At 36.4% G+C, this 15,256-nt stretch overlaps 1 protein-coding gene across 1 annotated transcript; it reads right to left on the bottom strand.

Moving 5' to 3' along the window:
* Positions 1–1,606: 1,606 nt before the first annotated feature.
* Positions 1,607–5,599, bottom strand: LOC128622362 (uncharacterized). Its single transcript, XM_053648809.1, has 2 exons — positions 5,175–5,599; positions 1,607–4,096 (listed from the first exon to the last, which is right to left on the bottom strand). Exon 2 carries the CDS (start codon positions 4,067–4,069, stop codon positions 3,434–3,436), a length of 636 nt encoding a protein of 211 aa, XP_053504784.1. The 5' UTR covers positions 4,070–4,096; positions 5,175–5,599; the 3' UTR covers positions 1,607–3,433.
* Positions 5,600–15,256: the final 9,657 nt, after the last annotated feature.

Here is a 15,256-nt window from a genome sequence, read left to right on the forward strand (position 1 = left end):
TGATTTGGGTCCAGGAGTTCCCTGTCTCCAGAGCTTCTCTGTACCTGCTGATGGGAAAGTGTACCGAATGTATCACGGTACCTCTCAATATGCTGCTGCCCAAATCATGAGAAACGGCTTTAAACAATCTGAAGTCGGCATGTTAGGGCGTGGTGTGTACCTCAGTCGGGATCTTAATAAGGCCAGTAGATACCCTTTGGAGCTGCCTGAGCACCAGAGAGTTGTTATAAGGGTGAGAGTCAATGTTGGGAGAGTGAAGAAAATCGATCGTCAAGGTCACCCAATGCAGAAAACCTGGCATGATCATGGGTACGACACTGCTTGGTGTCCTCCTAGATGTGGCATGGTTCCAAGTGGTCTAGAAGAAGATTGTGTGTGGGATCCAAGACGTATTCAGGTTATTGATGTAATATGTCCAAGAGCAACACCAGGATCATTCCATGGCTACTAAATTGTTATAGAAATTGTGCAGTTAGAAAATGTCAAACGCTTTTATCACAAGATGAAAAAACTGTACAACAATAAAAGAACTGAAATTTTTCACATTGTTTCATTTAGTGTTGTGAACATGGAGGTTTTGTTTGTGTTAATCCTGCATAGTTAACAAAGTATCAGTAGGGCTTTATGCAACAATAACATATGCATATATTAACAACTAAGATTAGAAGTATGAACACCAAGGGAGTATAGCCCATATATAACCCATGCGAATGTATTATTCTAATTATCAAGATAAAATCATAGCTTTTCTTATATTTACTTCAGTACAGATAGTGGATGCAGTGAAAGTTAAGTGTAGTACACAAAATTTCCAGAGAAACAAGACGTTTCAGGTAAGTGTTTCTAAAGCTCTCAGAACTGAAACCAATTGATATATACACTGTATAGATTCCTTTTCACTCTTCAGATTTCGTCAGTCTGTATCTTGTGTGATTTGCTAGGATTAATGCCGTTATTTTTTATTTTTATTACCGTTTTTTTGGTGCTTTGTTTTCATTTCCTGTGGAAATTCCCTATGAAGTACATGGGTGAACTCAGCAGATGGGTATAACTCATATCTGTGTTTATCCAGGCTTGCATGTACACTGAAACCATTTGCGTTTCAGTTTGTGTGAGATTTACTACACAACCTCACACAATAAATTCAAACAATACATTTTCTTCACTTTTCATATCTGACTCTGCATTGTGTTTTCATGGAATTTTGCACATGGCACTTAGCTCTTAACTGATTATGGTGAGAAATTGATAGAGATTAAGGATATTTTTCTATGTGTGTCTGGGTTGTCATGAATGGGGCTGTCTGATAATCTCACAGTGCCATTTACCCTGCCATTTATTAAACTTGGTCCATAGAACTACACATTTCTGATCCATTTACCACAAAAAAAACACTGCAACAGCCAGAGTTGGGTAAAACATGTTACAAAGTAACTGTAATCTAATGACTTTTTCTGATATGCAGTAATGTAATGCATTACATTTTAAATTTATGTTATTTGATTACAGTTACTGATGCCAATAAAATTATGTTACTTGCATTACAAAATTATTATTTATTGTGAAGAAAACAATATTAAGTAAAATGGATTTTTAAAATAAATCATGTTTTGCACGGCTGCCAGGGGCGTAGCCTTGCCTGGGTTATTCGGTGTTGTAGCCCCAAAGATTTTTTTCTTTGGTCCTAAATATGTATCCAATTGGAGTGGTTTGTCACTACGTAACTGAACGTCAGTAAAAGAAGAGGGCGGTGATGCAATTTTATATCTTCGGTAAATGGTGGCGAGACCAATCAGACAGGGCTTACAGGAAAATGCATGGACATACTTATGTCATATTGGCTGACAGTCTCTCAATTCTGCCACACACTAGCTCACAGTCAGTGTGAGGAAAAATGGATATATGCTAAGTTGCAACTGAAACAGTAACATCCTCTGATGCTGAGCAGGAAAACAAGGTGTGTAAATGTCTATATGAGTTCCAGTTTACGTGAACGTGATATGAGCAGAGCAGAAGGAAAGATAATGTACTTTGCATGGCACTGTAGCAGCGAAACCCATAGCTTAGCTGTGCCTCCCCTTGGCTAGCGACACCAAACTAGCCTGTTTAGAAAAGTTTTATATTTTATCGGTCTGGTAGTCCTACAAACAGTGACAACACCCGAGGCAAGTGTCATGATAAATCCGACTTTTTCTGATCATGTCATACATTGACGCTCGCTAAAATTAATGAAAGAACTTTGAGTTTCACTTTGTAGTGTATTTTTGTAGGTTTGATAGGTTTTGAAAGTAAATTGAAAGAAAAGCAATTAGTAATCTGATTACTTTTTACATGCAGTAATCAGTAATGTAATCAGATTACAATTTCAAAGTAGTAGTTAGCCATTTGTAATGAATTACTTTTTTGGAATAATTTACCCAACACTGGCAACAGCAAACAGAATTTGTTCCTTGCATATTATGCATATTTTCAAACTGCATTAGGTAAGGAATAGAACACAAAGGGATACTCTCTTATACTGTAGGAAAATAATCAACAATGAGGTAGATGTGATGAATCAGATTCACTTTTACCACCCTGAAGGGATTATTTCCCAATAACAGCATATCCAAGTGTTTACACCTCTTAAACCACAGCAATTTGCTAATGATGACATATTTTATTGATTAAAGAATGACATGACATACATTTTATGAATTTATAATTACATTTAATGTTGCAGAACTTATACAATACAAGTTCCTGTTATCGGTTTGATATTGCAAATGTACCCAGTTGTTCCTTCACCAGTCTCTCTATATTCCCTCCATTACTTTTACATTTATTCATTTAGCAGACGCTTTTATCCAAAGCGACTTACAACTGAGGAAATACAAGCAAAGAACTGCACCCAACATTCGATAATTAATAATTAATAAGACTAAATTGTCACCAAGAATGATGGCTATGCTGATCTGTGGATTCTACCAATGAATCTATCCTACTGAGGTAATAAAGAAAACTGAAAATTTCATCACATCATGTACTTTCATTTTCATCTATTTTCCAGTGACTTAAATTTTCACATTAATGTCACATTCGTAATTTCTAACGTATACATTATAAATATCAATTAGCTCATTTTAAGGGCTATTTGTTTTCTCGTAAGAATTGTTAGAATGAAATATATTTTCTTTTTTATAGCACATTTTACAATACAGATAATCTCAACAGTTTTACAGACGACAGTGAGCAAACGACTGACATTGGTAAGAAAAGACTCTCAAAGATTCAGATAAAGAAGTAGACACCTTGGGAGAAACCAAGACTGGAATTATGAATTACTTACAAGTTATTGTCTAGTGATATAAATACAAATGATCACACAAAGCAGCATACTGTACGCTAAAGAAACAATCATTAGTGAATCAAAGAGGAGAAAGTGGGTGAGTAATCACTTCTTCGAGCACATGTGCTTATTCATGAAGGGACATATGGCTGTCTTACAGACCCAGCACTTCACCAAAGTGTGTGGCTTTTGTGTTTGCATTCCACAGCTCTTGCAAGGTTTCCCTGCTTGCCCACTTTCCTCTTGTCCTGGTCCTCTTCCTTGCTGCTTTATGAGACTCTCCAAAGAATTCTTTACGCCAGCATCCTCACAGTGTGCTATACCGACAACTGTGAGCCTCTTTGGGTCCCACACGCAGTCTTCCTCAAAGCCCGTCACAGAGGCAGGCAGCCAGGCTGTGTCGTATCCATTCTGATGCCACGTGGTCTGCAGATGCATGCACTGGCTGTCAATTCTCTTTACCTTGCCCACTCTTACCTGCAGCTTGAACACTACTCTGTCATTAGGAGAACAGAATGCTGGGTAGGCTTTGGCTTTGTTAATGTCCCTGCTGCAGTAGACACCAGCTCCCAGTGTTCCTCCGGCTGAAGGCTTAAATCCTGTAGTTATTATAGTTTGGGCATTGCTCTTGTGTGTCCCATGGAACATGGTGTAACCGTGGCTTTTTTTGGGGGCCTGGCCTGGTTCCAGCTGCTTAAAGTTTTCGCAGCAGGCCTCCCATCCGCTGAACGTGATTTGCATCGTTGTGCTGTTCCTTCTGAATTCCTCCTGAGGAGAAGCAAGATTAAATATTGTACATGAGTGTTAATATGTACATCCTGTGGAATTGCTGCTTTTATATATAAGAAAGTTATAGAATGGCACAAAATGACAATAAAGAGAACAAATAAATAAAAAGAATAGAAAACAGCAGGGGTTTGCACAGGGAGCCTGGGCAAACCCCAGCTAGGGACTTTTGGACTCCACTGTATGTACATCCACCCATACATACATACATACATCTATACATCTATACATCTATACATACATACATCTATACATACATATATACATACAGTGGCTTGCATGCTTGCATAAGTTTTCACCCCCTTGAACATTTTCACATTTTGAATTTCAATCTAATTAGCTCATAATATTTAAGTGTGCGAGTGTGTGTAAAAATGATTTACAAATAAAAAAAATTAAGTTGTAATTGCTTAAATGTTTACCCTTAAATGAACCCTAAATGAGTTCTTTTGAAAAGAGACATGGCTAAAACATTACATTTTTAAAAGTAGCTGACTTTACAGCCCTGAGTTTATTGCTCTATCATACCCCCTAACGGAAAAACAGAGACTAGCACCTTTTTCAAATCTTTCATATTCAATTACAGCCCACAAAACGATTTTATTTTAGATCAAGTCTGGTCCCGGCAAGCTGTATTCTTGACATCCCTGGTCTATATAGAATCTTTCATTATTGTCTATGTCATGCACTTTTTAGACGATCCCTTACTCACTCCGTCAGATAAATATCGTTTCAGTGAGCTTTAACACGGAACGTTTTACAATATATTCCACTGCAGTTGATTCTCTGCCCAGAATATACACATATATACATATTCTCTGTGAGCAGATACAGGTTTGTATCATTTATTTCTTGAGAAACAGAGGAGAGAAACTCGAATATGCAGAGATAGAAACACTAACGCATTCAGGGAAACACTGGCAGGTTTAGGCGATATTTCTTTTCAAGCTTTTCCTGAAACTTACTACATATATAATACTGCATTCAAACCATGCATGAGATGAACAGATGAACAGCTGTAATATAGTAAAAGTAGCCTAAAATACAATAAATAGCCTACCTTTCGTAAAGAAAGTTTCGGTTATTATTCGTCCACCTGTCAGTTAAACCCACATTTTCACTTTCGTTTCTTTTCAGTGAAGTTTGTATCTCTGACCGGTGTTCCTGTTGTAGCCTGACTCACACTAACCCTTAACACACCAGCTGTTTATTTGCATATGCAGATTCTTTTATGTTTTCTCTCTCTCCCTCTATTTTAACTTAAAATTGCATGATGTACGAATTTTGATTAAGTCTAAATACTTATATTAAGAAATTGGATTGTCCATGAGTAAAAAAAAAGACAAAAACAGTATGCTTGACATAATAATAATAATAATAATAATAATAATAATAATAATAATAATGAAGCTACTAGTGTCCAGTTTTTTGAGAAAATATCATTTTTGTTGAATGATGCAAGAAGCTAAAAAAACAAACAAACAAAAAAACAACCCCAAAACAACACTAATTTAAAACAAACAAACAAAAACATTTTTTTTTAAATCTAAGGTTATCAGGGGAGTCACCAAAACGGTTTTGTTCTATATTTTAATTTGTAGAAAGTTAGCAAAGATTAAGAAAAACAAATAGTCTAGAAAGCGACAGATGTTAATATTACTTTGTTTTATATATATATATATATATATATATATATATATATATATATATATATATATATATATATATATATATAAAGAGTCTTAAATTGACTGTCCATAAGTGTGGATATGATGCAGGAAAAGCGTGTGTTTCTTAAATCAGGCACAAAATGTTCCCAGCAAATAGGCAGGACTCTTTCCCAGTACTGTGTGTCTAATTTTATTTGAAAGCTACAAGCAGAATTCAGCATATTGCAGAGAATTATTGCTGTGAGATACAATGCAAGAGCTTTTACAGTATATGTGAGATAAAATGAGAAGCTATAAATAAAACAAATTAATAAACTAATAAAATAACACCACCACCACCAACAACAACAACAACAACAATAATAATAATAATAATAATAATGATCAGGAATGGATTACAGATGAGGTGTACTAGGCATGTGTCCCAGGGCCCTGGTCACTGGTGGGCCCTTGATGAGTATAGATTTAAACCGAATGATCCGATTGAATGGCCACTACACTGAGCCACAACACCTATCATCATCAGTGAGTTAACAGAACACAGTTATTAGTGTGTGGGACCAAAGGACACACAAAATGAAAACCCTACTTTCAGGATTCCTTTAACTGTGATTGCAGCTGCAGCTATTAAGTTAATGATATTAATATGTACATTAACAAATAGAGAAATAAACAAATATTAAAATTGAGATTTTTAAATTTTTTTTTTTTTTTTTTTTTACTAGTTTTTGAGTTTTAGCACTGGTGTCAACTAAATGTAAGATTTTATTTTATTTTTTTATTACTGCTCTCATGTTTGTTTCTACAGGTAGCTCAAACATTTTGTACTGTTGCGTAGATTGTAATCAACAAACAGTCTCTTTAAATCAAAATGATTGGACTATCATTTTGGTCATGTGTATGCTGCTCAAAATTCAAGCACCCTCGGGTTGATAGATTAGGAGAAACAAAAACAAACAAAAAAAAAGGATAACCATGGATAAGCTTTCCTACATGCTGATGTTTGGAAGGGGTGAGGAGTTGGTTGATGCTTAGCTTTTGGCCCAGGATCTACTAATCAGTAATAATAATAATAATAATAATAATAATAATAATAATAATAATAGCCCATTAATTAGCGATTAGACTACAAATCAGGCACGCTGAACAGTGAATTTAAAATACTTCAGTTTGCCTTTAGACATTCTGTATAACAGATATAATAATATAAGGCTTTAAATGATGAGTTATTATAAATATATAAAGCAAATACAAATAGCAATGCCAGAGTACATAAACAAAAATCACAAAAATAGGGAAAAGCCATTTAAATAAATGTACACTTAAGTTAAAGACCATAAATTTTGTCTTACTTGATATTTGATACTTTTTATTATGTCATGTCCTGTAACTTTAACCCAAAGGCTGTTAAAATCCACCACATAAATGCTGCTACAGTTAAATTTGATCTAAACGCCATGAACATGATCATTTTACTCAGACGCAGCAGGTTTTGTGTAGCACGGTAAAGTATCAAACGTGACAAAAGACACCATCATAGAGGCAGCTAGTGGCACTTACTGTACATATCTAAAATAGTGCTGTAAAATTACAGAGCATTGTAAATGACGCAGACTATTTTATTTATTTCTCCCTCCCAGGCTTTCATCACGGATATAACACTGAAACACTGACACACTGACAGAGGGCAACTGTGCTTCAGATTGATGCTTAAATGGCCTCCAGTGTCTGAATAATACAGAAAGGAAGCATTAGACTCAGTAGCCAGGGGTAACTCTGAAGAAACACACTGATCGAGGAGCAGGGCTGAAGGGTATCTAGAGGATAAAAGAAGGGAACACTTTATACATTATAATGTATAACACATACATACAGTATACAGTGAATATAAAAAATAACTGCAATAACCTGGTTGCATAAGTGTGCACACCCCTAAACTAATACTTAGTTGAAGCACCTTTAGATTTGATCACAGCATTCAATCTTTTTGGGTAAGAGTCATTCAGGATCAGAATTTGCAATTCATCCTTGCAAAAGTATTCTATCTCTGTCAAATTTGCTGGGCTCTCCTGTATACAGCCCTCTTCAGGTCACCCCACAGATTTTTTTCATTGGATTTAGGTCTGAACCATTCCAAAACCTTGAACTGGTTTTGGTGAAGCCATTCCTTTGTTGATCTGGAGGTTTGATTTGGGTTTGCGTTGTCATGCTCAAAGGTGAAATTCCTCTTCATCGTAAGGGTTTTATCAGAAGACTTTTCAAAAACAAGCAAACATGTTCTGGCTGTCAATGTGAACCAGGGATGCAAACTTTTGAGCTTACTGATGAATAGAACTGACTGAGACATTAACAGGATTTTAAAAGGAAAACGTAATAAATTAATGAATAAATAAAAAAATAACAATTAATTGAAAAAAAGAGTTGATCTTGCATTAATATTAATACTCAATAATTAGTTTAGACTTGGAATGTGCTATTGCAAAATCAGAAATAAATTTGAACTTTGTAAATTGTAAAATTGTAGGATTGTAAAAAATATCTGTTGTAAAAAGCATATGTTTTGTTTAGTTGATTGCTGTTTGCTACATTGAAAATCCTATTTTTCTGTTTAAATTAACGGAACAATATTAAAATCAAATAAAATGTACATAAAAATGAAAAAAGTTGGTATATTACAGATTATAACCACGTGTATATTTACAATCGCTGTCTGCTTTATTACGAATACCTGTACACCTGCACATTCATGCAGTTATTAAATCTGTTAATCTTATAATCTTGTGGCAGCGGTACAATGCATAAAATCATGCAGATACAGATGAAGTGCTTTAGCTAATGTTTACATCAAACATCAGAATGAGGGGGGAAAAGTGTCATCTCAGTGACTGTGGCATGTTTGTTTGCTGCCAGATAGGCTGGTTTGAGTATTTAAGAAACTGCTGATCTGCTAGTATTTTAATGCGCAACAGTCAAAGAACCACTCTTTACAACCACGATGAGAAGACAAGCATCTCAGAATGCAAAACATCCCTGAGACAGATGGTCTACAACAGCAGAAGGCCACATTGTGTTCAACTCCCGTCAGCCAAGAATCGGAGGCTACAGTGTGCACAGGCATTTCAATTTCTGTATTGAACAGTTTTAGGAAAAACAGCTGCTCTTTTTCCAGGCTTCAACTGTCCAGGTTTTCAGTAAGCCTAATAAAGTTGCCAGTGAGTGTCTGTCTATCTTACTCTGGGTAGATAGATACTGATATCTATCTATTAAAGTGACAAATTAAAGGAAAAACTGGCTGGCTCCACTTGCCCCCTTAGAGGGAAGCATGACTGCAAAGCAATACAAAGTTCTTTTGACTGATCTCCTTTTCTACGATTGAAACATTTCTATCCTGGTGGGAGTGGTGTCTTCCAGGATGACCCCGCCCCCCATCCACAGATCATGAGAACTCACTGAATGGTTTGATGAGGATGAAAATGATGTAAATCATATGCAGTGACCTTTACAGTCACCAGATCTCAACCCAACTGAACAGCTATTGGAGATTTTGGAGCGACATTTTAGATAGTGCTCTCCACCACCATCATCAAAACACCAATTGAGGTAATAGATTTATAGAGACTTGTAGAATTTATACCCAACACATTACTCATACACATTAACACCTGTTGCAAAAACCATACATTCCAAGCACACAAAAACATTCACAGTTCACCAAAATGTTTAGTAGTTGCTTACCCACGTCAACAAACAGTCTCTTCTCTTCCTTGGTCACTTTGCACATAAATGTCGTGTTCTCTGTGATGGTGAAGCGCATCATGGTCAGTTTGAACCCATATGGTTCCAGCTCTTCCACATAAGTGTTATGCCTAAAGCTGGGTTCAGGCATCATCCCAGAGACGTTGGTGTTAACGATGATCTCTTTTGTGCCCTTGGACATGGAGAACGCAAACTCAGTGTGGAAGTTTGGTTTAGGCCGCAGAGGACAGGTAACTCTCAGGTCATTATCCTCTTCCTGACACACAGTCATTTCCTCATCATCACTGTCATAATCGTTGTCATCATCGTTATCATCACAAAGAACAGGGCTCATTAAAACTGAAAAACACACCACACACACACACACACACAAGCTTGAACTTAAATTGAATAGATTAGGGTGGGTTTTTTGGATTCCAGCAACAGTTACAGAAGGCTTTTGTGGATCCATTTGCTCCAACTGCAAACTCATCAGCAAGTCATAATTAATGACACAATTCACTGTGTCATTCATTTCAATGTTTCACAATTTTTACATAATTTACAAAACCTAAGCAAAATTATGATTTCCTGTTAACACTTTCTGGCCCTCAAATTAGCTTGACTCCCTGAAAAAAAACACAGAAAACTGCTCTGTTAATTTTAACAGAGGGAATGGGGTTGATTGGCAGAAAGGGGACGCATTGTGAAAGTTTTCATTGCAATTTGTAAGGGTTGTAAAAACCCAAACTGCTACTTTAGTTTATGGAGCAAACCACATCCTATGTTCCATTAATCATTAGACACATTCAGGAGCTTCTAAAACAGTAAGTGCCTCTTACCTGACAAAGTAACACTCCATACAAGCAGGTATGTTGTTAGCTGTATATTTGTGTAAAAAGGAGAAGCATATGAAAAGGAGAATCAGAAGAAGAAGGAAAAATTGCAAATAAACAACACTGGTTAGAATCAGTGCAGTGTTTCCAACAGTCAAATCTGTACATGTGCATTTGATTAAGGCCATAAGGTCTACCCATATGCCAAAATATATCATTACCAACTAATGAGCTTTACATCTGTTTGGCACACGACCTGTCTAATGTGTAGTCAAATTTATTCACAGAGCCAAACATTTGTCATGCCAAACCTGTCCTTTCAGCAGCCTCATCTTTCCAGCTGTCTTGCTCCAAAGGCACTGTGTTCTGAATAAAGAGAGAAAGATGGCTCCAGTTTAACATAACGGTTCTGGAGAGCTGTGTTCTGCAGCAAATCTCAGCTCAGTCTGGTGATTTCTGTGCTGCAGTGCTGCAGTCCTCTCTCTCACACACCCACACTGCAGCTCTGCAGTGGACCAAACCAACACATCAGCACGGGGGATTAGTTGGGAGACTGAACTAGGGATGGGGAGATACCACTGATTTTCATTTCAATCCAACACCACGTAATGTGAAGACTAGTATCCTGGTACCAAAAACTGTATAAAAAAGGGGAATTTATGATTTCTACAGTGAGATAGATAGATAGACAGACAAACCAACAAACAAACAAATAAATAAATAGTACTGTTCAAAGGTTTTTGGCAACCTATCATTTTTATATATCTTACACGCTTATTTAATAGCTACTGCATTAGTACCTGCATTAGTAGAATAGAAGAAAATAAATTACCAAACATTTTGTTCTCTCTCTGCAGGTCAAATCAGACATCCATATTGTTTTTTTTTCTTTTCGTTTTTTTTTTTAATCAGAAATATGGCCTATTGTTTAATATGGTACATTACTTAGCAAAATTAAGTAAAATAAAAACATTTCTGTAACAGTGATTTAAAAAAAAATAAAAAAAATGTTTGATCATCTTTGACAGAAGCAGCACCACAAATCAGCTTTTCACCTTCAGTCAAGGACATACTGATTTAGTCTGTCATCTGCAACAAACCCTGCCACCTATATTCTGTGGTGCATGATGGGACCTACTTCTGTCCATTGCTCCACTCCAGTTTGCATTTGTTTGTGTTTTTCATTGTGAACACGTTAAACAGTTATGTACAACTACAATTTACCCCCGCTTCATTTATTTACGATTCTGATGTCAGCAGTGCTAAGACCCCCTGTCTTTCAAAGATAAAAAAGACATCAATATGTTTCATTTTTGGCATCATGAGGTTATTTACTCTTAATAAATGTCTGAACATGGATTTTTTGGGGGATTCTTGTGGAACCAAACACACTAGCACCACCAGAGATCAAACACACACATGCACACACACAATGGAATGGTACACAGAAGCAAGGTTGGTGCTGATTTCTTTCTAGCCCAGTCTGTACTTTCATGCAGCCTATCAGAGAAAGTATTGTAAGTTTATTATACAGAGTAAAATACCTCTAGATTTGCTCTCCATTTGGACAAATATTTTGCAGCGCACTTCTCTGAGACGTCCGTCACCAGCGGTTTGAGAAGGTGTATGTGAGATACAGACAGAGGTGTACTGAACATGAACAAAGTGGATTCAGCGGAAATCGGCATGAACCCAGCAGGTCACTTAAAATTTTTTTTAAATCATGATTGCTTTCTGTCTTTAAGTATGTGTGTGTGTGTGTGTGTGTGTGTGTGTGTGTTTGTGTGTGCGTGTGGAATAGTTTGCTGCGCCTTATTCTTATAACACCACCAATGAAACCTTGTGATAAAATACATTTCTCAACCCTAATAATTTCACGGTCAAGATATTTCATTTAAGCCTCCTTTCTAATATCATGACCAGCCATCACTGCATGCGCATGTTTCCGCTCAAACTAAGCCATGAGCTGAACTGAGTAAAATCCTAGAACCAATATATGTTAGGAAACCAGATGCACTTCAAACAAATTGTTCCTGTAGGCCTTGTATTATTGTAAAATAATATTAAAATTTGAATCTTATCTTGAGAGATGGTGAAATATCCAGGCCTAGATGTGCCTAAAAAGGCTCTGCAGTTGAATATGAAACAGACACATACTGTAGTGGGTAAATTAATTCTGCTGGTTTATTTGGAATTGGTAATTTCCCTCGTGTGATGGTAATGACAGTGGGGATCTGAGAGAAAGCATTTTGCATTTGAAAAGATTCTAAAATAAGACCTGACAACGCACATAAAATGTAGTGGGTAGACATAAACTGTTGCCTTGGCTGATTAAATTAAATATCTACATCTTATTTTGCTTTGAATAGTGACTGGATCATCATGATCCATAAGTTAGTAACAGGATGACACAGATAAATAGATATGCACTGCAAATTTATTTTATGATCTATTCATTTGAGTAAATTATGTTTGTGTTTATTTAGTTCAAACATTTGATCCCATTACTGTTAATACAGCAGTAATTTGTTCTAATTGTGTAATTGTGAGAAAAAAAAATCATGATACTTAAGCAGACCAAAAATCTACAGTATAATCACATGCATTTCACTTCAAGTGAAAGGCATTTCAAATTGAAATTGCACATGCAAATGCATTTTGCAGTAGCCTGAAGACATTCGATCAAAAGACGAATATGGGAAGAGAGTTTAGAATTCCAGCTTTTATTTCCTGGTATTTATATGAAGATGTGTTAAACGTCATAAAACATAGAACCTTTGTATCAGACTGACATGTGTTGCTTGTTACGCAGGTGTGCCCTGTTAGATTGATTGTTTAAACAATAAATAGCTCTGAACATCTACTCTTGGTTTTAGCCCTAAGTTTCACCTGTGAAGACTACATTTGTTTTTTAAATAGGATAAGTCAACATGAAGTTCAAAGAGCTGTTTAAGGGAGAAAAGCAAGCCATTTTGAAGCTGAGAAGGGAGCTGAGAGGGAAAATCAATCAGAGGCATTGCACAGACATTGGGCATAGCTAATACAACAATTTGGAATGTGCTGAAAAAGAAAGAAACCACTGGTGTACTGAGCAACAGACTCTGAATGGGTCGACCAAGGAAAACAACAACAGCTGATGACAGAAACATTGTGAAAGAGTTGTGAAGAAAAAGCCAAAAACAACAGTCAGTGACATCACCATCAACCTCGACAGGGCAGGGGTGAAGGTATCTACTGTTCAAAGAAGGTATCTACCGTTCAAAGAAAACTTAGAGCAGAAATATAGAGGCCATACCACAAGATGCAAACCACTCATCAGCAGTAAGAATCAGAAAGCCAGATTGGAATTCACAAAGAAATACAGAGATGAACTACAAAAGTTCTGGAATGCAGATTAAACTCTACCAAAGTGGCCAAAAGGCCAAAGTGTGGAGAAAGAAAAGATCTGCTCATGATCCAAAACATACAAGCTCATTTGTGAAACATGGTGGAGGTAGCGTCATGGCTTGGGCTTGCATGGCCGCTTCTGGAACCGGCCCACTAATCTTTACTGATGATGTAACTCATAATGGTGGCAGCAAAATGAATTCAAAAGTTTACAGCAACATTATGTCTGCCAATTTACAGAGAAATGCATCCAAATTAATTGGAAGCAACTTCATCATGCAGCAAGACAATGATCCAAAACACACTGCCAAACCCAACAACAAAGGATTTCATCAGGGAGAAAAAGTGGAAGGTTTTAGAGTGGCCAAATAAACCACAAGACCTTAACCCAGTTAAGAATGCATTTCACCTCTTGAAGAAGAGACTGAAAGACCGGAGAAACCCCCTGAAACATGCAACTGAAAGAGGCTGGGGTAAAAGCCTGGAAAAACATCACAAAAGAAGAAACCAACAATTTGGTGGTCACTGAGTCACAGGCTTGATGCATTTATTACAAAAAAGGGATATGCAGCCAAATAACTGTTTACTTTTTTTCACTTCAAAACTTATCTGTACCTATATTTTTTCTCACCTAAAAATTGGTTGGTCAGATATAAAATATTCTATGTTTTATGTCATTTAACACATCTAGATGCATATACCGGGAAATAAAAGCTGAAATCCTAAACTCTCGTCGCATATCCATCTTTTGATCTCAAACCCAAGTGTCCTTGGTGTATAGCAGAAACAAATGAATTGGCCTTGTCATTCAAATAGTTTCGGAGGGGACTGTGTGTGATCATGTGATCAAACAACTTATGTATGAAGATCACATCTGAAAAATAAAAACACATTCTCCACTTCTTAAAACAAATGAATCATGTGAAAAAACTAACCTGTGAAAATCACAGGGGCCCCTGGTACAGTCTTGAGCTCAAGTTACTTTCTGTGCAGAATTTCACATTTTTCCCATGTCTGTGTGTGGTGCCTCTGGTTTCCCCCTTGTGAAAACATGCTAGCGGGTGAATTGGCTATGTTAAAGTGCCCCTATGTATTCTCAGCTCACACCCAATGATCCTGTGAACTAGATCCTCTAGATCCTCCCTGACTTTTGATCAGGATGAAATAGTTACTGAAGATGACAAAAAAATCAACCATATTTCATACATGAAAAAAATATATAACAACATATGCATGTGAAACATCCACTGTATGTGAAAAAATGTGTGAAATATTCCGTGAAACTTCCTGTGAAGTGTCTAAAAACCACATTTGTAAATTTCACATGTGAAACCGACTTTTCTGTAAGGGTAAGCATGCCAAAAATGTAAATATTTGGACCAGTTTAATACAGCCACAGAGCTAAAAAAAAAAAAAAAGAAAAAAAAAAAAGAAGAAAATAAGACTACATCAGATGTAGAAACACGCATTGACCACACGGGGGAGATAGTTGCTTTAGGCATGAGACACACTAT

This window comes from Ictalurus furcatus, chromosome 18 (genome assembly GCF_023375685.1).
Source record: "Ictalurus furcatus strain D&B chromosome 18, Billie_1.0, whole genome shotgun sequence".
NCBI lineage: Eukaryota > Metazoa > Chordata > Actinopteri > Siluriformes > Ictaluridae > Ictalurus > Ictalurus furcatus.

What these genes read in the sequence shown, in the direction of transcription:
- LOC128622362 (XM_053648809.1), bottom strand. Translation starts at nt 4,069, where the DNA reads ATGCAAATCACGTTCAGCGGATGGGAGGCCTGCTGCGAAAACTTTAAG.